Source organism: Argentina anserina, chromosome 4, assembly GCF_933775445.1.
Source record: "Argentina anserina chromosome 4, drPotAnse1.1, whole genome shotgun sequence".
NCBI classification, from domain to species: domain Eukaryota; kingdom Viridiplantae; phylum Streptophyta; class Magnoliopsida; order Rosales; family Rosaceae; genus Argentina; species Argentina anserina.
In genome coordinates, this window is record NC_065875.1 from 25,244,584 (window position 1) to 25,268,918 (window position 24,335).

The following is a 24,335-nucleotide window of genomic DNA, read 5'->3' on the forward strand; positions in this document are numbered from 1 at the left end:
TAACCTCTCATCCATCTATGCCCAGAAACGCCGGCGCCCGCGCGCGTAATCCTATTGCCTCGGAACGCGCCAAATTCCCAGGTGTTGCCTCTTCTCAATAAACGTGTTCTCACGCGCAGTTCACGAGCGTGGCGGTTTATCTCTTGGAAACTTTAAAAACCGTACACAAACATTGAAAAACTGAGCTTAAGTTTACACTAACAGTTAAGAAAGAGATCAAACTCCAGAAAATTGAAACACTCCATCTTCTAGTTCTGCTTCGTCTTCTTCTTCCTCTAATCAAATCCGACCTGAAAACCCTAACCCTAAAACTTCCACCTTTCTCAAAAACCCAAATCAAAGACGGTTGCTTTACTCACACCCATTGACCCAATTCTCCTCTGCTCTGTTCATCAGGGACCAAGATCCCTCATTTGACCCATCACCAGAAACCCTAATCCCCACCAATACCCACATCCCCAATTCAATTGATTATATGCCCAAACTTGAAGACTCAACTCAACTCAGTTATGGGAGCTGAGAAGAAGAAATGGCTCCTCACACTCTTCACCGCCACATTGCTCAGCCTCTTCCTCCTCCTCTTCTCCTCCATCTCCGCCTTCACCGCCCCAAAGCCCTTTCCCTCAATCGTCCAGCACGGCGCCCACTCGCCGCCGGCGTTTGCTTACTACATCTACGGCGGCCGCGGCGACCGGGCGCGGATCTTCCGGCTGCTGCTCGCCGTGTACCACCCCAGGAATAGGTACCTGCTGCATCTGACGGCGGAGGAGACGGAGGAGGAGCGGAGGAGGCTGGCGTCGGCGGTGAAGGGGGTGGCGGCGGTGAGGGCGTTTGGGAATGTGGATGTGGTGGGGAAAGCTGATCGGATCACGTATATGGGGTCGTCGAATTTGGCGACGACGTTGAGGGCGGCGGCGATTTTGTTGAGGGTGGACAGTGGTTGGGACTGGTTTGTTACTTTGAGTGCTGCGGACTACCCACTTGTGACTCAGGACGGTATGTACTGATTCTCATGCTGTTTCTTTAGTCTGAAGTTTTGATTGGTTTCGGAGAATTGTGATGTGTAGTTTGTAATGTGGTTGGATTGAGCTAGTGAAAGGGTGTTTATGTAGGGAAGCAATATGTCTATATAGGTTTTGTTATTGTTTATAGTGAGATAGCAAATATGCAGAAGGGTCCTGGCTCGAATCTACCTCCCCCAAGTCCTGACTTTTAGTGTAGGATGGTAACGTGGTGTGCCTGGTACGAAATTTGGTGTAGGAAGTTATTGTTTATAGATTGGCATAGGGTGATGTTGCTTTGACTTGGTACTTCCAGTTTTAGTGAGGTAGTTATGTTGTGTCGAGTCCTTAGGCTGAGGTTCTCTGGTTGTTATCCAGGACGTGAAAATATGATGGGATTGCTTCCTTGAAATACTGTTTTGCTTTCAAGTTGGCTTTTGGTTCGCATTGGTGTTAGATTTGGGTGGTTATGCTGAAGCTTCCAGTGTTGGAAGACGGACTAACTAATTTTATTTGATTGGATTATGAGAAGCATGGAGCTTTGCAAATTTAAAAAGCTTTTGATTTTATTGTGTCCATAGAACGAAAGAAGAAATGAAATTTCCTTATTAGGACAGAAACTTTGATGATTGGATGTCAAAACTAATTCAGTGCCTAGTCCAAATCTATCAGCATTTCTATGTTTGATGTATGCGTATTTGCTGTCATATACACTCATGAAAGCACATTTAGATGGAGGGAGTTTCCGTGGTAGGAGTTTTGTATCTAGTCAATTTCACTTTGGATCATGTTCATTTGCGTATACTAATTGAAGTTCAGCTTTAGCTTATTTATTCCAAATGCTAAATGGAATTCTTTTAGTTGTAACCAGGTCTTCATATGTTGGTGTCCTCCAAACTTATAGAAAGTGCTTACATTTTAGGTTAAAAAGTGCTCCAGAAAGTGCACATAATCTATACATGGGATGATAGGGGGTAGGAAAATAGGAGAAGGCATACAAAATAGCTGTCTTTACAATACAGGACCAAGAACTGGAATGGTCTGAGGTATTATTTTGGATCATATACCATATGCAACACCACAGCTAGTATTATTAAAGTTTTCTGGAAAATTTGGTGGCTGCATCTTCCTTTCAAAAAAGAAATAGTGGTTGCTCGATCGCAAGCAACTATGGCCAGACTGGCAATTCTTTAAAGAATATATGTCACCTTTCCATATGAAGAACTCTTGTTACGAGTAACTTCAATCAAAGCTTATGTGAAGATCTGAATCCCGATTTTATAGTTTATTTAGTCAGTGAGTTTTCTAAGCAGATTTTCTGTATTGCTGTTACCGCTGTCACGTTGTCCTTCGAGGTTGGGGTGAACGCTAGAGACTAGAATGCCACATATTAGAAATACTCTGTTCATTATTGCAATTGACGTCATGTACTATTCATGTTTTGTGTTGCCTGGGTTCCATGAATTATTGCAACGTATTGTTTTCCTTAGTAAGTCTGTGAACTGACATGTTTTTGCTTCCGTTTTGTTCTTCCAGACCTGTCTCATGTCTTCTCCCTTGTAAGACGAGATCTCAATTTTATTGACCACACCAGTGACCTTGGATGGAAAGAGTAGGCAAAGCTTTTCACTAATTGTAGCTTTATTTTCTCAGACTTGTTACCATTTGAATCTAAAGCTGTATCTACATTTCTATGTAGGTTGCATAGGATCCAGCCAATTGTAGTTGATCCAGGAATCTACCTAGCCAGGAGGGCCCAAATTTTTCATGCTACAGAGAAGCGGAAAACACCTGATGCTTTTAAAATATTCACAGGCATAGTCTCACACACTTTACATGCAAGATGTCACTTGAATCTTTCTTTCCGCATTTTGTAATGCTGATTGAAAGCTGTTCTACCTTGATTTACAGGTTCCCCGTGGTTTGTCCTGAGCAGATCCTTTCTGGAATTCTGCATTCTTGGCTGGGATAATCTTCCCCGGACATTGCTCATGTACTTTACGAATGTGATTCTGTCAGAGGAAGGATATTTCCATTCTGTCATATGCAATTCACCAGAGTTTAAGAACACAACTGTGAACAATGATTTAAGATACATGATCTGGGATACTCCCCCAAAAATGGAACCCCACTTCCTCAATACATCAGTTTATGATCAAATGGTCCAGAGTGGAGCTGCTTTTGGCCGACAGTTCCAGAAGGATGATGCAGTGTTGGACATGGTTGATGAAAAGATCCTCAAGCGAGGGCGAAATCGAGCTGCCCCAGGAGCATGGTGCTCCGGCTGGAAAAGCTGGTCGATGGATCCTTGTTCTCAATGGGGGGATGCAAATATCATGAAGCCTGGACCCCAAGCAAAGAAGTTTGAAGAATCTATTACTAACCTTCTCGATGACTGGAGTTCACAATCAAATCAGTGTAAATGACGATACTTGAATCGAAAAGTAGATCTTCAGACTTCTGCTGCGGTTTCATCTGATTCCAAACTCAGACATTTAGCTTGGAAGACTGCCAACAGCTGAAATGCATTCATTCTTTTGCCACTGAGCTCACGTTCTTTTCTTCTTTTTGAGCCCCCCCCCCCCCCCCCCCAGTCACAGCTTGACTATTGTTTATAACAGGGGCGTAGTAACATAGTGAAATCAGTCGGGGTGTTGGACTATACTCACACTGTTGTATCATCACAGCCGCTATAATTCATGGTAGAACCTTCTCTTGTAATAAGGGGGTTTCTCCCCTCTTTCGTACTGCCTTTCTACGTCGGATTCTATTTAGGAACAGTATGATTATTGGAGCACCAAAACTTCATTCTTTCAATTCTATTTGTATTACATCTTTTCTCATACTGCCATGAAAATCTGTTTGGTATTCGTTTCTTCCCTCTCTGCCTTGAAAACCTATAACAATGTGTTTACTAAACTTGTATCCATTGACAATGAATCGGAGAGAACATATTGAGATTCTGTTTACCAAAACCCCGCAAAACACAGACCTAGACTTTTAAGTTCTCAGTTTCTCACAGTTCACATTTTGGGGTTTAAAGGTTGAAACTTGTTAACAAAACTTCGTCGCCTCTCTACTGGGTTCCTCTAGAATTTTCAAGCTTTTACTAAAACCCTCTAAAACCCCTTCTTTCTTTTCTCAAAGCCTCAAATTGGTTCTCCCAGATTACCCACAAAACTCACTAATCCCATTCCTAGTTTCTACAGAGCAATTCATAGCACTATTGAACAAACCCAACTGCTTGATCAACCCAACAGGCTGAGAAAATCAGCAAGGTTCTATCCACAGCCAACTCCGATTCTCACATTGAGAGCTTGCTCGATAACGGTTCAGTCAAGGTCTCTCCAACCCTAGTCGTCGAGTTTTTGAAGAAGCTCAACAACGCCGGCGCTCTGGCGCTCTCGTTTTTTAAGTGGGCAGAGAAGCAAGAGGGGTTTAAGCACTGCACTGAGAGCTACAAAGCCTTGATTGAAGCTCTGGGTAAGATCAAGCAGTTCAAGATAATATGGAATTTGGTGACTGACATGAACAAACAAGGCATGCTCAACAAGGACACTTTCGCTTTGATTTCGCGGCGGTATGCGAGGGCAAGGAGGGTTTCAGAGGCCATTAAGGCTTTTGAGAAGATGGAGAAGTTTGGGATCCAGTTGTGAAGGTCGGATTTCAACAGACTGATTGATACTTTGAGCAAGTCGAGGCAGGTTGAGAAAGCACAGGAGGTGTTGGATGAAATGAAGCAGAGGAGGTTCGAGCCCGATGTTAAGTCGTCTACGATTCTGCTGGAAGGATGGGGTCAGCAGCAGAATTCTTTGAGGTTGGATGAGGTCTATAGAGAAATTAAGGCTGAAGGGTTTGAACCGGATGTTGTTACTTATGGAATTTGATCAATGCGCATTGTAAGGCGAAGAAGTATAACGAAGCGATTGGATTGTTTCGAGAGATGGAAGCCAAGAATGTAGGCCTTCTCATCATATTTTCTGTATGCTGATTAATGGGTTAGGCTCAGAGAAGAGGTTGGCTGAAGCTCTTGAGTTTTTTGAACGATGCAAAGGTAGTGGTTTAGAACCGGAGTCGCCTACTTATAATGCTGTTGTTGGAGCTTACAGCTGGTCTATGCGGATGTCTGATGCGTTTAGGATGGCGGATGAGATGAGAAAATGTGGGATTGGACCTAATTCTCGAACCTATGATATAATCTTGCATCATTTGGTAAAGCATCGAAGAACTGAACAAGCTTACTCGGTATTCCAGCAAATCAGTAGGGAGCCTGGCTGCGAACCAACAGTGAGTACATACGAAATTCTAGTGAGGATGTTTTGCAACGAGAATCGATGTTAGTGTTTCTGTTTGTGGATTATGGCTAATGAAGGAAAATTGTTTCAAAGGCACGTAAGAATTTACGTTGTCCTTTAGACTTTATTTGCCCCAGAACTAGTGTGCAAAGGGGTTTGATCAAATAACCCTTTAGGATACAATGAAGCCTAGCACTTGCTATTGCTGGTCTTCGGTTTGCACTCACGAAGAACAACCTCACACTCGATCAAAGGTTTACAAGAAACTCAAGGTTGGTAGAGACTAAAACTGCAGTATAATAATCTCTAGATTTGTATTGTGTAAGAAAGTAGGAAAAATTGGTGGGATGAATTGAGAGAGAAGAGGGAAAAGGATCGTTATGTCTCTTATGTGCATAAAACTAATCCTAATATATAGGAGTTAGTTATACCTTTTAAAACACTATCATACCTTTTCAATTTGAGTTACACTTCTTCACCATCATGTAAATATAATTACCAACTGATATGGTTAGAATTAAATTCAAGGTCAATAGAAATTAGTCTGAGACACCTTTTCGAAACAATGTTTGCACAATTACAGTGCACTAACAATATTGTTTGATAACTCGTCTGCCTTCTACTCTTCTTTTGTATATTTTGAAAATATATTCAACAAGTGGATATGGCATTACAGGTTTGGGATGAGATGAAGGCTAAAGGCGCCCTGCCAAGAATGCACATGTTCACCACATTGATCAACAGCTTGTGCCATGAGAACAAGATCGATGGCGCCTGCAGGTACTTTCAAGAAATGCTAGACATGGGTTTTCGGCCTCCGACACAGTTGTTTAGTAACCTAAAACAAGCCCATCTTGATCATGGGAGAAAGGATGCTGTCATAAGTTTTGGTTTAAAGATCGGCAAACTGAGAAAAACCCCGTTAGTTAGCTCAAGCTAAATTGCAAGAGCTAATGCATAGTGATGGCAACTGCTGAGGTGTCTGCGGGTAAGATTATTATCCTTCATTTCTGTTTCATGCAATGCCCAGCTTGTAATATAGAAATGTGGAATTAATCTGATTTTTATGCTACTGATTTTATGGTATCCAGTACTATTTACAAGCAAGCAATGAAGAATCATGAACATTACCCATTAGTCTATCTCAGAGAGCCATCAAAGTGTGCGCATAACCACTGTGAATATGAAACTACAGAACGACTTTTCTCTACCAACAGACTTTACAAAACTCTCATGGAATCAAGCACACATGTGCACTCAAATGCACCACATTTCTATACCAAGCCTAAATCCACTCCGCAATGATATACCTGTAAACTTCAATGCGCATTCCACCACGATTCCAAGGCCCTGAAACACAACAAAAGGCAAAACACAGCCATCCATTCCAAAAAGGACATGTTTTGCATATGATGAAGACGTTCAAGTAACAACCTCCCCGGAGCTGTGTCCAGCAATGCGTCCCACAACCAGATCACAAGTCGGAAAAGCCACTGAATTGCACTCTGAACTGGCATTGGAGTTGGGCTCCCCGGAAGTTGAAGAAGAACTTCACTGACTCCCGGAACCATTAGCCAGTCATTGCGACACATCTCCGGCATAGTCACAGTGACCCCATGGAGGACCAAAACGCTGCCGTATCGACTAATGTTGATCTCCGGCATGATCACAGTGACACCATTCAGGACTAAATCGCCGCCGTAACGACTCATGTTCATCTCCAGTTTAGCCAAATCGTTGCAGGGAGCCACGTGGCGGTTTAAGAAGGAGGAGTACCGGCTCAGGCCGCCGATTCGGTTGACGGTGACAAAGCCAACGTGACGGGAGAAGGTCAAACTGGCGTGGTACACGAGAAACTCAACGAATTGGATTTCAACAAATGTCGCCATAGTAGAGGAGGCTTTCGATTTCAGCGCCGTGCTTGCTTCAGCGATGTAGTGCGCCGCCGTCTCCGCCGCGGCCGCGTTAGGGTTTTGAATCGGAGGCGAGAGTTGGAAATAGGGGTTGAAGTGGGTGGGGATTCCGAAGATGACTAACGACCCGTCGTCGAAAATTGGGGACGCGGTGACGTTGTTGAGGGAGACGAGGCGGTCGCCGGGGAGAGTGGTGACGGTGAGAGAGTGGCCGGCGAGGAGAGTCGAGACCTTGGTGCCGAAAGGGAGGGATTTGAGTGAGCGGAGATGGAAAGCGACGGGGAGGAGGTGGTAACGGAGGAGGCTCGGATTGGGTACGCCGGAGAAGATGAAGGCTTCGTCGGAGGGGGCGAAGACGGTGATCGGCGGCGGCGGTGGCGGGGAGATGAGGGAGTGCTTGGAGGTGAATTTGAGGGCGGCGGACATGAATTTGTAGCCGGAATGGGAGAGGATTGCGGCGGCTTTGGTTAGGGTTTGGGCGGAGGAAGGGGGGAGGAGAGAGAGGAGGATGAGGAGAGAGAAGAAGAGCGAGGTTGAAGAAGAGGAAGAAGCCATGGATGGAATTGGGGAGAGTCTGAGAGACTCAAGGGAGGGAGGGGGGGGGGCTTTAGGTTAATTTTGGCGGGAAGATATGTGACGTGGATAGCTGGGAATGGTTTACTGAAGGAGTGAAGGGCACTTTTTGTTTGTTTGTTAAACATGCATTTTGGCATTTTGGGTGAGTCATGGAATTTACTCAATTTCACAGTTGTGAAAACCTCTGATGTGCTTTTGTAACCCAAAAAAAAAAGTTATGTGCTTTGCGTTTAGAACTTGGGTCATGATCCCATGGAAATGGTACATACTATTTAACGTGTTCCGTGATCATGAAGAAATAATGTCAAATTCAAGATTAGTCTTTGTTAGTATTAGGTGCTTCCACTGATGCATGAGGAGATCAAGGAAGTATCCAGTGCATCTTTACGGTTATATATGAATGTATGTATGAAATATCAAAGCAGACTGAAATAACAGAGCATGTCAATTTATCAATCCAATCCTTCCTCTCCCCTTCCACATGAAACATGGTTTAAAAGGCACAGTAACGTATTACTCTTTGATCCTCTCACGGTCTCATCTCGACATGGTTTAAAAGAAGAGCCACATAGTCATAAGAATTGAAAATTTGAAATGGATTAATCCATGCATCTAATCATTTACCAACTATTTGATATGAAATGGTCAATTGGGTATATTTTGCTTGTTTCAAATCAAAAGAAAGGAGTGCCAGGACGAATGTGCAAGTAAGAAGACAAATTAATCCAACTGGGATCTTGATCCTATGCAACAATCAGCTCTTAACATTGAGCAATATTGCTCAACATGGAAAGTGGTAACATCAATTTTGGCGATAACCATAAACTGTGCCCTGACGAATTATTACCCCCACACTGAAAGTCTGAAAGGCCTCTATATAATCGCTAATTCATCGAAGCTTGTCATCAACCTTCACATCCAATTTTGTGCATATTTTCAGGTTGGTTCTGTTGGGGACGTTGTGCTATTGAGAGCTGTTAACGCCACCCCTTGAATGAGGTGATTTCCGGCTTAATCTCCTCATGTTCCGGACACCGGATCGGTGGCCGGACACCTAGAAAACCCAGTAGGCAGACATTCTGATCTGGCAACCCCTCTGCTTGCTCGGGTATTGCCACTAACGCCACCCACGGTGGTTTGCCTCCAGAGGTAAATACAACGTACTGGCACACATTCCCACAATGAGGGAATAACCAGACACATTCCCCAGTACACCTATAAATAGGTTAGCCAGGCCTCCTAAAAGAGGTAACGTATTTCAAAGTCCTTAACTCTCGAACTTATTTCGCTCCGGATATTAACTTAAACTTCGTAGGGTCGAAAGTCGGCGCACCGCTGGCTTTTGACTTTGACTTGTTGTGTGCATGTCCCACTGAGCTGACACACCAGAATACAAGGCTACGAGATTTAGCTCCCGTAACAGGATCTAAGTTTCAAGCAACTCCAGGGGCTTGAGTTTAAACTTCCTTGGTGCTTGTTTTCATATCCTAAGCTATTTCAAATCAATTATTAAATGAAAACACCCATAAATAAATCTAATGCTTATGTTTATGAGTACAACAACAGTGATATTGCCAGAGAAGGAAGTGCTGGATTGGACTCTGGTGGACTCTGTATTGGGCTTGGAGTTAACTCACTAGAAATTTAAGAACACCACTGATCCCGTGAACCACCAGCCAGTCGTTGTGATACATCTCCAGCATGATCACCGAGACCCTATTGAGCACCAAAACGTCGTCGTATCGGCTCACATTGATCGTAAACCCTTGCAGAACAGTCCCCACAGCAGATCCGTCGTCGAGTCCCACCAAATCGTTCCAAGAAAGGTTTATGGGAGCCACGTAGCTCCAAAAGATCGACGGGAGCTCGCTCAGGTATCTGATTCGGCTTGCCATGACTTGGTCAATGGGAGCGAAGACAGTCAACGTGGTCTCGGATCGAGTTGAGAAACCCAAGGAATTGGATTTCAAGAAGCGATGCCATAAAAGAGTAGCCCTTCAATCTCAGCTCCTCTCTTGCTTCACTGAAAGGGTAAAACGCCGTCGTTTCGTCGTCATCAAGGCTCCGCCACGCCGAGAATCTGAGAATTTCGAGGATCAAGATTCGGACCTGATATCTGGAAATTGTGATCGAAGAAGGAGTTGACTCCATAGATGACCAACGACCTGTCGTCGAAGACTGGGGACGCCACGACGGAGACATTATTGAGGGAGACGAGTGGTCGTTGGGGAGAGAGGTGACAGTTAGGGAGTGGCCGGCGACAAGAGTCGCGATCTTAGTGCCAGAAGGGAGGGACTGGAGTGATCGAGGTGGGAAAGTGAGGGGAGGAGGTCAAGTGTGGGATGGCCGGCGGCAGTGAAGGCGACGTCGGGCGGCGCGAAAACTGTGAGCGACAACGACTGGGAGGTGATGGTGAAAATACAAGATAGAACAATAACGAGTAATAGCAACGAAATATGTAAAATAATTTAATATTTTGTATTAAATAATTCATATTACAATATTACACCTTAATCTATGATAATATTATTCTCAAAAGTAAAATATTTATTACTTAATAGTCACAATCAAGCGAAACAACCTCACTAAGATCGTTGCTTCAAGTGTCGATATAACCTCACTAAGATCATTGTAATCACACGGATGATCGACTTCACACACATTGTCGATGCCACAGATGTAGACGTCACTAAGATTGTCGATGCCACTAAGGTATTCTTCAATGGAGTCACACATATCTCCTAGCACTAAGCTCTCATTTGGTGTAAATTTCTTCTCTCTTGAAAAATCAATTTTCTCTTCTTTGTCCGTGTGTCTCTAGTACGACAAACCTACCGCCTATATGCACAAAAACTCTACTCGGCAAACCCTTGAGATTCCCTTTTTATTCTATTCCTAATCCCACTTTAACTAGATAAGGAAAAGCCCATACAAATAAGAAATACACCTTTTAATATAAACCTTGTTCTAAAATAATTTCTAATCACCCTTTAACTAAATATATACCCACATATATATATTAATTAAACTACCCTTGCATAAACAAATCGAACCTCCCTCTAAGGTAAGAGATCATGCCGTGGAGCTAACATCATTAATGCTCATTTGTCGATCTAATTCCATCTTTTAATCCAATGACTTGTCCTCCACTCTTTTGGATCTTCATCAACATCATGGAGACTAATATACTTTCAGATGGTGTGGGAGGAGAGGTCGAGGGCGAAGGACATGGAATTGTAACCGGATTTTGAGAGGATCATGGCGGCTTTTGTGGTGGTTTGGGAGGCGGAGGAGGAGGAGGAGAAAGAGAGAAAAGAAGAGGAGTGAGGTTGAAGAAGAAGCTTTGGTTTCTTTGATTTCTTTGACAATAGCAGAGCTCATGGAATTAGTAAGGCCGGGGTTTTCGGTTATTTTGGCGGGAAGATGACACGTGGAAATATTCAATTAAGAAGTTTGTTTTGTGTGGAAGCATGCGGTTTGGGTGAGACTCCCATGACCCGAAATGTTGAATCAAACGAGGCTCATAGCTCACGACAAAGCAGGCCGAAGCTACGCAAGGAAGCCCATTGGACTCGGGTGTTTTGATCGATCAGATTTCTATCCTTTTATGAGTTTTTATCCTAAATTCGAGCCTTCATATCAAAACCGTAAACGGCTATGAAAGCTCCAACTTAATTTCAAAAGTGTTTTTTGCGTTACGCACATGTTCGGTTTCTGAAAGGAAGTTATGATTTTATTCAAGGTAGCGTAGAGAAGAAGATTAAACGACATCTTCTGAACTATTAACAAATTATTCACACTGTGCGGTAACAAAAATATCAGTTACGATGACACTTGGGTATTCTTTAAGATTAGAGAAGAATATTAGACATTTTGTTGGTACTGTTACATGTCCCTTAAGTCATATATATAGGTCTAAAAAGAGATTCCCATTTCACCAACTAATTGACGGCTCCGAGCTAGCTACGGATCTATACCCCTACTAAGTACAATAATTGAAGGATAAAACTTTGTCTTCATCGATTATGAAATTACTTGGAATTGACTACTTCAAAGCATGTAAAATATCATTTTTGAATTTTGATTCTGCATGTATAATTGAATTTACTAGTGCATTTGATTCTGTATATAAGGCTGCCGCGCGCCAAGCATTAGCAAACAAGAACAGGGTTTGACCACCGTAAATTACGTAGATTGCCGACCAATCATCCTTAATATATATACATTTTCTGGAGAGATCAATACCTACCAGAGGCCATCAGATGTTTTTGATTGTTGCACAAGCAACAAATCGTACGCACTACTGGATCAGTGGATCTAGCTACGGCTATAAGTCCTTATATTATTTGATGTTACTTTCATTTTTAATCAACTATGAAACTTGGAGTGCGCGTTAATATGATCGTGTACAAGTAGAATATAGTAATATACATGCATATGGCCTTGATTAGATGCATGGAACATTCATTAGATTAAACTAGGTTTACTTAATTACGTACGAAGTACTTTATAGCTTAATTAGCTAGCAGAGTAGCAGGTAGCTAGTTTGAATAAATCGTATCAGATGAAAACGAGTTTTCCTTTTTATTACGGTAAATAAGTTGATTCACTTGCTTGTGTTAATAAAAAAACTATTATCCAAAACCAATTCTTAAGCACGTTGCTTACTCCTTAGTCGTAACAACGACACTTAAGAGAAGTCCAGCTAGTTTACTCGCTTTAGCTATCTAGCTGGCCTAATTGCTTCAATCATGACATCATGTCTTCCGATTTGTGATTGTTTTCGTGGAAAATTTCCATGATCTAGGCCGGATTACTTAGCTAGTTTGACACATTTTGTATTTGAACGAGTTTATTTAAATTAAAGGTATCATATCTGTTTATCATCATTATCAAAACTTATTATAACTGATAAATTATCGATCTCATGATGAAATTATGTACTTAAAGTATACAATTTAAGCGTACGAACAATTTCAATTACGTGGTCATTGAAGAATCTAAGGATTAGTTAATGCTTGGATTGTTTATTTTGGACTTCAATTGGCCAGGGTATATACATCGTACTGTTGTTATCAGACCCGGATTCTTCTCGGGACCGATTTGTCTATATTGAGCCAACTCATCAGCAGTGTCATTTCTATTGTTGTTGTCATGACGACGACGACTATTAGATAGATTAATTGTTAGCGCGGAAATAATTAACCAACTACTTCGCTAAGTGTTTTCAAACGCATAAACAATCTGTGAAGTACTTACGTAAAGCAGCTAGGTTATGGAGGCTTGTAGCTAGATTTCATGTCGATTCTAGACTTCTTCTTTGCATGGAGAAAATCATATCATATCACAAATTCACAATGCATATGCAAGTAGAAATTAGCGATCATTCTTGGTCAATCTCAGCTAGTTTCTACATCGATCAATATATTTGGTACATATTAGTTGTATTAATTACTTAATTTCGTTTGATCGAGTAACTAAGAGAAATAAAATGATCAAGTTTCCATTTGAATGTATAATTCAGAATCCAAATTGTAGTCGCTTGTTCGCATTTGAATAACTGATCGAATGCGAATTCCTTATTTCAATCATATATGAATGATTTAACTAAAAATAATAACAATAAAAAAACAGAAGCTTGTTTAGTCTACGTGGGGTAGGTTAATATTGATAAAGCATACGGCATACGCACTATGAAATTATTAGAAAATGACATAAACGAATTTGTATATATATGTAAGAAGTGCGAGGCAGTAACAGCAGAGCTAGCTAGCTCGAGCTCTCACGTACAACATGAAAATATGATGTCCTTGGGAGAGATGGACAACGCTATCGATCATCGATCAGTTTGGCATAGCATAGAGGCATATATCTTCCACGTAGAGCACTTGTAGACTTGTAGTCTAGGGTTGTAGCGATGTTTCACCTAAACTATTCAATAATTGGACCCATGATATAAGTTCTATCGTTTTCCAATCAATTCCAGAAACCATACAAACCTTAGATTTTTGCGAGACAAAGTTTAATTATATCAGCTTCCAATGCTCCCTATCAATAGGATTGTCTTTTCAAATTTATAGCTATATACACATCGCAATTCATCCGTGTTTGAAGCTCTATACGTATTCTTTGACGTACTACTGTGATATTTATACCGAAAAATTATTTGTAGCCTCACATATATAAGGCCTATAATTATTTGACGCCTTAATCAGATCGATTGAGGTATTCCATGTCCTAGTGTATTTGCAAAATCAAATAATTGAAGAAAATTAGTGATCTGAAATTTGATGTAAAAATAGTGAAATATCAAGCGATCGAAGCTAGCTAGTCATAAGCAATTAAGCATAACTCTCAAACAAAACCATATGAGTATTATTTTCAACAAGGAGACACGAGTCGTACTCTTCCAATTGGTTTAGAAAGAGAGTTGAATAAATTTGTGTTTTCAATTGATGCAGGAAATGAAATAGTACATGTTGTCCCGTATTTAGGAAATACTGAAATCACATACTACATCTGATTGTTAAAACTATGGATCGGTAAAGAAAAGTGGCCGAGAATCAGAAGCACTACCACTACGTTCTAGCTATTATATCCAAGCTAGCAAATGATGAAAGACAGGTATAAGATGGGCTCCAGATCATTGAATATTATTTGCAATCCTTCGAACCTCTGTATCACTTAGTCAGAAGACTCAGAACACAGAACCATCTCCATCCCCACAGCTCATGATCATATATATATGCAATGAATAAGAAAATGTACAATAAAGACGCATACACCCACATATGTGAAGTATATGAAAAATGATGTTACAAAATATAAACAATATAAAGTGTTTACAATTTGCAAGATATTTTAGCATATGCATAATTGAAATGAGTATTGCTACGGTGGAGTAAACTTTGGCTGTATATGCGCAAATTTGTTGTGTTTCACTGTTTTGATGAGAAAATTTGTAGAGACGGCATGGAAGAGAAAGGTTCCCTTTCTTTGGGCCAAAGAAAGCAGCAAAACGACAGCTAGCTTACTATCAAACGCTGCCAAGCTAGCAATAGCACCAAGAACTTCCCCAGAAAACACTCCCTTTTAGAGAATTTCTTAAGGTTAATAATAAAACCATAATTAGTTCACTTTCTGGGCCATGATCAAGCAGAACGAAAGTACAGTAGTTGGGCATGATATTTTGGAGAAAAGCACTGTAATTCGGGATGGAGGGTCTCTACACGTCATTATCTCTGCGATATATATGGTAATTAATGATTATAATAGGGCACCCAGAGTTTCTCTCCTCCTATAAATATAACCAAGGAGCTCGCCCAAAGTCATACACAACATATCTGTATATCTTTGCTCTCTTTCCGGCATCAGTTTTTCTCTCGACTTGAGAAGAGAGAAGCTGAAATGGGGGTGCTAGACTATCTATCAGACTATTTCACGATAAGCTCCAAACCCAAAAAGAAACGCAAGGCAATGCAGGTATCACCTTAATTAACCACTCAAACAAACCTGATATACTTGTTCTGTCTTCAGCACTATCATAATAGCTTGGTAATCGTCGATTTCTCTCGCTCATGTATCTTTCTTTCTTGCTTAATTTGCAGACAGTTGAAATCAAGGTGAAAATGGATTGTGATGGCTGCGAAAGGAGAGTTAAAAGTGCTGTTTCTAACATGAAAGGTACTACTTAATTACTACTGCAAACCCTAGTTTAATTATTAAGTTTCAATAAACAGCCTAATTAACGTAGCTAGCTAGACTAATATCATGAAGCAGCTAAATCTAATCCAGCAGTTGCATACGATCGATACACAGAAGCAAGCATATAAAGCATATTATTACGCAGTTATATATGTACAAATTAAGGGCCCGTGAACAGTTGGTCTTTTTTCAGACAGAATTTCCAAGCCTCTGAGCTAAGAACTGTAAGTAATTATTTGATAGCTAGCATTGATAGAAGAGTTTTTTTCACCAACAGTCTCTCAATTCTGGTGTACCTACCAATGTGATACCTCAACTCTTAATCGTACCAATGTGATACCCAGACTCTAGTATTGCTATCATTGAAGTACTTCCGTCAGTTTTTTTCAACTTCTCCGTCATCTTGGTGACGTGGCAAGTACGTGAGGCCCACAAAGAGGGTTAAAAGACAAAATTAACTCCATCTGAGAGAAGCAATGTTTTTCCCGCCCTTTACCTTGAAAAAGACACCCAACAATTCCAATTTTGGCGTCAATTTTTCCTCCATACTCCTTAATTTGTGTCTCTTATCTAAACTAAAGAACTACCGCCAACCAGTCGACCACAATCTGATAAAACCTAGATCAATCTCATTTTCTATTTTTACCCTAGCACTTGTTAAACTAACAGAATAAATATAGAAATTTATATGGAACATCTCATTTCCACAATCTCATAAAAATATAGAAACACATAACTTAACGAAATTCAAATACATGTGTTAAGTACCATTAGTTGTCACCTTTTATGTTGATCTGCCATGATTTTTGCTTGTAAGAACTAATGGTACTTAAACATATAGTTGAATTTCGTTAAGTTATGTGTTTCTATATTCTTATGAGATTGTGGAAATGAGATGTTCCATATAAAATTCTATATTTATTCTGTTAGTTTAACAAGTGCTAGGGTAAAAATAGAAAATGAGATTGATCTAGGTTTTATCAGATTGTGGTCGACTGGTTGGCGGTAGTTCTTTAGTTTAGATAAGAGACACAAATCAAGGAGTAAGGAGGGAAAATTGGCGCCAAAATTGGAATTGTTGGGTGTCTTTCTCAAGGTAAAGGGCGGGAAAAACATTGCTCCTCTCAGATGAGGTTAATTTTATCTTTTAACCATCTTTGTGGGCCTCACGTACTTGCCACGTCACCAAGATGACGGAGAAGTTAAAAAAAACTGACGGAAATACTTCAATGATAGCAATACTAGAGTCTGGGTATCACATTGGTACGATTAAGAGTTGAGGTATCACATTGGTAGGTACACTATAGTTGAGGGACTGTTGGTGAAAAAAACTCTTGATAAAATAACTGCAAGAGACAAGTTTATATGATATTACTACTACTCCAGTACTCCCACAGAATAAATGTGACTCTAATTTATCGTCTGCTCTGAAAATGCAAATATTATTGACCAAGTTGCAACAAGTGAAGCTAGGTTTTCTTCTTGCATATACTGATATACTTGTATATTCACACTTGGCAAAAGGGTAGCATAGTTTTCAGCTTTACTTAATTAACTGTATATGGGGACCCTTTAGTTTGTTATATATTAGTCTTGTAGGTTCATCATCATCAATCAACTCGATTAATTATATCTTCAGGTGTTAAACAAGTGGAGGTGAACAGAAAGCAAAGCCGGGTGACGGTGACAGGTTATGTGGAACCAAACAAGGTGTTGAAGAAGGTGAAGGGCACCGGAAAGAAAGCGGAGATTTGGCCCTACGTTCCATATAATCTCGTTGCATACCCTTATGTTGCCGGAGCTTATGACAAGAAGGCACCGTCCGGCTACGTCAGAAACGTCCCTCAGGCAGTTGCTTTTGCTCCGGACGACCAGTACACCTCTCTATTTAGCGATGACAACCCTCATGCTTGTGCCATAATGTAATGAAATTAAGTTAATTAAGGGCTCATTTATGTGTGTAATAGTGTACGCGGACTAGTACTACATGCCACTTTGTGCTTTAAGTTTGTAATTGAGATGCATGATGACGTGATCGATCTCCACTAATTTTTCCATTATCTTTCTTTTTTTTCTCTAATTAAGGGACTATACATAAAAGTGTTACTAATTAAGTGATATCAAATAACTAATTCGGCGCCAAATCTAATCATTCGAGCACTTTGTGATTATTCCTCTATAAACAATCAAGTCGTGCATTATCTATTAGATATAAGATATGGTTAATTAGGAATTGAGAGAATAATTGTTGATACTAGTTGGGAGTACAAATCAAGATCTTAGGGAAGAAGTTCTTCTAAAAGCATACACAAGAGGGCCTAGTTTTTCCTTGTAGCCGGAAGGCATTGATTTAACGTTTCACTATGATTTATAAGATATCTTTATTTTTGTCCGACAATGCAACATCAATATGGCCATTCTATATTATTTTGTTTCATACCTCCAACTTCTCAATTCCTAAAGAATTTTCGAATTAATAAAAGTCTGTGGCTTGGGAATGCATGTTTCAAACTTTCAATCATCAAAGTAACAAAGTTTCTCTCGATCAATCTGGTTCAACCATTTACATGCAGTCTGTATTGTACATATTCCTATAATATGCCACGCGTAAGAAGCCCAACGCATAATGCATTATCATTCTATTCCTATGATAAACACTATAGTGAAGTGAGGTCTGGAAATAGGTACTTTAAAGCTCGATCATCTTCTTCCTCAGATTTTTGATCTATTACTGCGTACTGTTAACGTCGTCGATCTGCTATAACCCCAATGAGGCATTTGTTTGGCATTTGTCTAGCCCTCTGATACAAATGATAAGAACGATTTGACTCGATCAATTAGTCCTAAGACGGAAAAGGTCGGCATCTGTTTGGCTTGTAGCGATGTTTAACCTATATATTGTTGAATAACTGGACCCATGCATGATATCTCATTTTCCCATCAATCTCGCTCAAGAACCATACACATAAAACCTTGGATTTTTGCATGTCATGACTGAACCCAATGCATGTGGTCGATCTACTTAGAACGGGTTTGTTACATCATGTTTTCAAATTAGTACTTGATGAGGAATAACCATGTTTGGTTTTGGAACACTTAACAATACAAATTAGTAAATCCTCAAGGAAGCCGGGTATATATGATTGGAATTGAAAATAAGAATGCGAGTAGACATCTTATGTCAATCTGCTGGCTCGATAGCTAGCTAAGGCCAGCAAATGATAAGCCAGATGGGCAGATTCCAGAGATAATTGAAAGTTTGAAACTTTAGTTTGTTCATTCATGCTTTCCATACAACCATCTCCATCCGTACAGCTCATGATCACCATCGGAAAGAAAAAGACGATCAACTACGAAGAAGTAATATGGGTATTATGTGAACTAACAAATGTAAGGAGATTCAAGAATGTATCCAATTGCCATTGATTAGTTTTTACACATCAGTGTTGATTTACAATGATTATTGCTAGAGTTGATTACATTTTGGCCGGTTATACTGCCTGATGCCTATACAGGCATAATGAACAAATTTTCTTAGATACAGTTGCATCTTTAAGTATCGGCATTATGGAAGTATTAGAATCACTTGTCAAATATGGGTATGGATAATCAAATGTTAATTCTGAAGATTTTAGGTATCAGACATTCAGACTATGTGTCAAATAACAAATATGTAAATAAGTACAACAGAATATTGGTCCATGTGAATATGCTCATCAATCAGTTCGTAAACGTTTATTATATCTAATGCCCGGTTGATATTTTGAAGAAATAGATAGGGCGTGAAATGAGGGTCGAAAGAGGGTACACGTCAATATCTGGTACAGGACAATCGTATTAAATTGTTGAGAACAACTTGCACCCAAAGTTTACATCCTCTTATAAATATAGGCATAGAGGATGACCAAGTCTCACAAAGAAACAGACTCTCCTCAGAAACAAACTCATTCTCCATCTCCAGAGTACTCAGAAGAGGATCAATGGGTGCTCTAGACTCTCTATCAGACTATTTCAGTATGAGCTCCAAACCCAAAAAGAAACGAAAGCCAATGCAGGTATACATATATATTCCTCAGCATGTTTTCATTTTCGATTATTACTTCTCTTTGATCTCTGATCTCTCTCGCCCTTTTATTTTCTGATTCGCAGACAGTTGATATCAAGGTGAAAATGGACTGTGATGGCTGTGAAAGGAGAGTTAAAAGTGCAGTCTCTAACATGAAAGGTATTACTAGCTAGCAGCTGCTACTTTAAAACTAAGCTTAATATTGATCTCTTTCTGTGAGTCTGTGTCTTTCTGTAATGGGACAAACATAATTATATATAACTTATAGTCTAGTTGATCCGTAAATTCCATGATACTTCCGAGGCTGTTCTTCTTAAATGAGTTCAAAGGAAACAGTTATTAAGACAGATTTTCCTACCTACTGCTTCTGAGCTTTCCTCGTAATGATCATGAACTGCAACAGACATAAATTCTACTTTGACCATCTTCCTCTTTTCTTCATTATCACTGCCACAAAAAGCTGCCGCGCGCTCTAGCTTTTGTATTTTCTTCAGTCAATATCACTGAAAATCCAAACAGCTAGAACCTTAATTATTTCCATTATTTCTCTGCAAGTTTCAGCAACTAAACTAGATCGTCGGCTTAAATATTTTTAAATATAAGATTTGTTTTGTTTGATGAAATGTTATATGGTATATACTTCATTCTTATCATGGCAGTGGTGTTGTTAATCTTGTATTAGTTAACTGATGTAAGTGAAATTGTATATTGATCAGGTGCTAAGCAAGTCGAGGTGAACAGGAAGCAAAGCCGGGTGACTGTGACAGGTTATGTGGAGCCAAACAAGGTTTTAAAGAAGGTGAAGAGCACCGGAAAGAAAGCTGAGATTTGGCCCTACGTTCCTTATAATCTCGTTGCTTATCCTTACGTTGCCGGAGCTTATGACAAGAAGGCACCGTCTGGTTACGTCAGGAACGTAGCTCAGGCAGTTTCGAGTGCGCCGGATGATCAGTACACCTCTATGTTCAGCGATGAGAATCCTCATGCTTGCGCCATCATGTAGATCATAATTCTAGCTAATTATTAGGGAGTGACCGATGACTAGGACTTGTGTGATACTGTATGCGGCCTAATTTAGCTAGTTCGATCTTAATGCTACTACTACTACTACTACAAGTTACTATCTGCTTTGAGTTTGTATTTTCTACCAAGTAATTACAATAATCGATAACTCGATGTTTTAATTTTGTGCTTCATCAGTTATTATTGGTTTCACCCTTGTCTGGCTATCTTCCTCTGATTAAGGGTTCTTTACTATATATCATAGTGCTGATGGATCAAATAAGGTCGGCGCCAAAATCCAATCACTCGAAGCAATAAGCTAAGAACCATAAAAACAAATTACCAATCCAGTCGTGCATTGTCAATACCTGTAAGATGTAGTTGGCTTTAATCTTTGTGCCATAGAGTGGGAAAATAATTGTTGATAGGGGTAAAAGGATCCACGATGGGGGAGAAGTTTCTTCTAAAATCTCCAACATTGAACTCAAAAGTTACATTAAGATTTATTTGATCACTAATTTAGAGATTAATGTTGTACCCTACAAAGCACCAATCAACCATTAAATCTAATATTTTAACCATGCACTGACACACCGTCGGAATTTGTCTGGTTCCATTATGCTTCAACTTGCTCGTGTAATCCAAATTTAAAGGATTCAAATCCATCCAACAACATATACAAGACAGATGAACTTGTATTTCCGTTTGGTTATATATTTGTTAAGTACGTACCAAGTATGGTATCAAGGTTTAGTTTCGAATTCCCTGGTCATCAATGACGTCCATGTCACCATGTGTATATGTAATGATAGTTCATACTTCATAGCCTCTTGGACTTGGTCGATGCTACGTATAATACTCCAAGAAATAATAGATGAAAGTATTGGAAGGACCATAATACGTAATAATATCACAAATGCAATTATTGAAGTGATAGAAGTCTCTGTGGTCAGAGGATTTTGCCTCATCGATCTATGTCCTCGAATTTCTGGTCGAAGACTTGCCACTAGATACATCATATATAAAACTCTTAAATGGCATAGAAAAGATAAGTGGCATGTAACTATCATCCCAGTTTTGTTTCGATACCTAACTATCATCTCAGTTAATAGAAAGAAACAGACGAGGCTTCCATATATATATATATATATGGAGGTAACTTTCACCCTCCTACCTGCTATATATTATATGATTGATCCTAATAATCACTATATCATAAATAGCGCTGGAGTAGAGATAGGGATCATCGATCATGCATGTTACTTTCACAGTTTCACCCCAATTTAGAGCTTTCTTACCTGGATCAAGATGTAATAATTATAATGGCAGAGTCGACTAATGAATCATCATCCATGTACACCACCTCTGACTTCATTTTTTATCTCTTTAGGTTAGGTTTGATTTGTGTGATCTCTTGCCAACGCAAGTGTTCTACGTTTGCCATAAATTGATTACACATTCTTATATTGGGAACTATTATAAAGAATGTGTTGCCATCCAGTATACGCTTTGTGCATATATAAATACAGCAAGCTTTCTAATTCGAGTTATTCGTGGGAGAGTGTAGAAATCTTGGCATTAATTTAGCCAAGTACGGAAGACTTAAACTTCCCACATTGGTTGGCTTTTTAATAAAGATTTGAGCAGGAGGTGCAAGTGTGTATATATACTGTGTATACGACTCTTGAATCAGAACATTTTTTTTTTAAGAATAGACTGTATTACTTTGTGATAAAAAGTTCAAGGTGCAGATACCGTGTAATTTTTCTAAGAAATCAGAATAAATTTGGATGTCGAAAAGCTAGTAAGATGCATGATAGTGAAAACTGAAAAGCTAGGTACAGATAGATTCTAAGCAGCAAAGAGACTGGGGAGGTTGCGTTGGTCGATTTTGTCTATGAATCTTTGGAATAAGATCGAAGATAACAAGAAGTAATGGAGACCAAGATCATGCTCTGATTCATTTGTGTTGTTGAGAGATGCATCATGCATGCATTACATTCTTTAATGAATGGACCGCAGTTAGTTTAGTCCGCCCCCTTCAACATTCCTTAAGATCAATTTGCTATCTGATTTATGCCTCGTGATTTTCTTGATGGTAAGTCGTGATGCCTCCAGATTTAGAAATAAAAATGAAATCCTGTAAACGTCAATGTACGTACCCCCAATACCCCATCTACAGACCTACCTTTGCAAGTTTGCATAGTGAGTTGTTGACCATGAAATGGAAGCATGTACGGTTATAGTGGGCTATACTAACTAGACCCAAATTGAAGTTAATATTCATGGTCGAATGAAAAGGCCCAATTAATGTTGTTTTGGACTTTTGGTGGGTTCGTCGAGGTTCTAAACAAATTCAAAGGAAGGAACCGATGAACAACACATGCTACTCTGAATGATTGAACTGCCAAGATTAATTAATCAACCCATGAACCAAAACCAATTCATTCATAAAGTTAGTTAATCTACTCTTTGTTGTGACTTGTCGAACATCCAGGTCCAATTAACCTCGGTAAGTTCTCTTGACCAAAAAAAAAAACCTCGGTAAATTCCTCTGTACTACAAAAATATGGAGAAAACCCACGAACAATAAGATCTCTGTGATTAGATATCCATCACATCCCCTAATGTAGATGTAATGTTCTAAATATCCCGATATAAAAAAACGATACGATAAGTTGCTTATCAGTTTATTATATCGGTTAACTCAAAAAATTAAGTCAAATGACGATATATCATGTCAAACTGAGTTTAATCCGACATATCGGCGTTTAAAAAAATTTAACCACATCATTTTGAAAAAAAAAATAATATAAAGAAAAATAAAAATTCGTCGATAACATTCGATGACGATAGAGTTTATGATCAATAATCACCTATATTTTTATTAATTAATATTATTTATGTATTTTAATTGTCAAAATAATCAAATATTTTTTATAAAGTTTATTTGGTATATTTTGAAGTATATCTTTGTAAATATATTAAATTTAATTAAAAATTAGTAAAAATGATAAATCTGATATAATCCAATATATTTCGATATATTCTCGTTATATTCTTATTTTACAAAATCGATACGAAGTCGATAACCGCTACTTAAACCATTGTGTTGATGGGATTCCAAATACTGTGGGGTAACATTTCTGGGACCTTGTACGATTCACACCCTCAAGATCTCCTCGTGAGATCCTCCCTCATTTCCCACAGATTATATACAACCCCTCTTAACCACCAGCCCAACAAAAATGCTCCAAAAATTAAAGCACTGGCCGGTCAGCGTATAACAGAGAATGTCATCAATAATTTACACTGCCGAATATTGGAACTTCAGAATCCAGCCGAAAGTTATTGGATTAGTAATGAGTTTGCTGGTGAAGCACACTGCAACCAGTATGTAAATTAACGACTTTTAACTGACCTTTTATATTAATTTAAAAAATTAATAATAATAATAATAAATCTTAATGTTCGGTAAAAAAATTTATATTTATATGTTGTATATGTCTTAATCTTAAGGAACTCATTTAGCTCAAGTACAAAGTATTTTCTTGTCTGCGGTCTTTTTCTATCTACATCGTAACAAAGCCTAAAACTTATTAACACAACCTAAATTGAAATTTGAAAAATAAATAGAAACAACTAAACCCAAGTCTCGATTCAGCTTATTGCTTCAAGCTTCCAGCAAATTAACTAATTAATCAATCCTCCAATTTAAATTCAAGAACAATATAAGGAACAAAAAGGGAAAAAATCAAGGGAAAAAAAAAGAAAAAAT

At 39.2% G+C, this 24,335-nt stretch overlaps 4 protein-coding genes across 5 annotated transcripts; 3 read left to right on the forward strand and 1 right to left on the reverse strand.

Moving 5' to 3' along the window:
* The first annotated feature begins 189 nt into the window (after positions 1-189).
* On the forward strand, positions 190-3,799 carry LOC126790601 (beta-glucuronosyltransferase GlcAT14A). The gene is made up of 4 exons (XM_050516908.1): positions 190-996; positions 2,538-2,613; positions 2,701-2,816; positions 2,913-3,799. Exons 1-4 carry the CDS (start codon positions 510-512, stop codon positions 3,425-3,427), a joined length of 1,194 nt encoding a protein of 397 aa, XP_050372865.1. The 5' UTR covers positions 190-509; the 3' UTR covers positions 3,428-3,799.
* Positions 3,800-4,062: 263 nt separating this feature from the next.
* On the forward strand, positions 4,063-6,236 carry LOC126792469 (pentatricopeptide repeat-containing protein At1g71060, mitochondrial; the record flags this gene model as incomplete). The annotated part of the gene is given in 6 exon segments (XM_050518884.1): positions 4,063-4,120; positions 4,123-4,248; positions 4,251-4,880; positions 4,883-4,957; positions 4,960-5,337; positions 5,956-6,236. Coding segments are annotated over 6 exon segments (1,548 nt in total), but the record flags the coding sequence as incomplete, so codon positions are not given.
* Positions 6,237-6,406: 170 nt separating this feature from the next.
* On the reverse strand, positions 6,407-7,750 carry LOC126791682 (putative fasciclin-like arabinogalactan protein 20). The gene has a single exon (XM_050518149.1). It carries the CDS (start codon positions 7,633-7,635, stop codon positions 6,616-6,618), a length of 1,020 nt encoding a protein of 339 aa, XP_050374106.1. The 5' UTR covers positions 7,636-7,750; the 3' UTR covers positions 6,407-6,615.
* A 7,382-nt stretch (positions 7,751-15,132) lies between these two features.
* On the forward strand, positions 15,133-20,749 carry LOC126792666 (heavy metal-associated isoprenylated plant protein 20). Of its 2 annotated transcripts, XM_050519121.1 has the most exons (4): positions 15,133-15,267; positions 15,393-15,468; positions 17,129-17,211; positions 20,355-20,749. In XM_050519121.1, exons 1-4 carry the CDS (start codon positions 15,193-15,195, stop codon positions 20,556-20,558), a joined length of 438 nt encoding a protein of 145 aa, XP_050375078.1. In that variant the 5' UTR covers positions 15,133-15,192; the 3' UTR covers positions 20,559-20,749. The 2 variants fall into 2 exon arrangements, with proteins under 2 accessions (XP_050375078.1, XP_050375077.1); XM_050519120.1 differs by lacking the exons at positions 15,133-15,267; positions 15,393-15,468; positions 17,129-17,211 and adding exons at positions 19,386-19,544; positions 19,639-19,714 and having other exon boundaries at positions 20,272-20,749.
* Positions 20,750-24,335: the final 3,586 nt, after the last annotated feature.

Excerpts from the sequence above, each read along its gene's own strand:
- LOC126790601 (XM_050516908.1), top strand. The coding sequence starts at position 510 with ATGGGAGCTGAGAAGAAGAAATGGCTCCTCACACTCTTCACCGCCACA. Across the intron at positions 2,614-2,700 it reads AGTGACCTTGGATGGAAAGA|GTTGCATAGGATCCAGCCAA; the intron begins GTAGGCAAAGCT and ends ATTTCTATGTAG. Across the intron at positions 2,817-2,912 it reads TGCTTTTAAAATATTCACAG|GTTCCCCGTGGTTTGTCCTG; the intron begins GCATAGTCTCAC and ends CTTGATTTACAG.
- LOC126791682 (XM_050518149.1), bottom strand. The coding sequence starts at position 7,635 with ATGTCCGCCGCCCTCAAATTCACCTCCAAGCACTCCCTCATCTCCCCG.
- LOC126792666 (XM_050519121.1), top strand. The coding sequence starts at position 15,193 with ATGGGGGTGCTAGACTATCTATCAGACTATTTCACGATAAGCTCCAAA. Across the intron at positions 15,469-17,128 it reads TGCTGTTTCTAACATGAAAG|GTGTTAAACAAGTGGAGGTG; the intron begins GTACTACTTAAT and ends TTATATCTTCAG. Across the intron at positions 17,212-20,354 it reads CAAACAAGGTGTTGAAGAAG|GTGAAGAGCACCGGAAAGAA; the intron begins GTGAAGGGCACC and ends GTTTTAAAGAAG.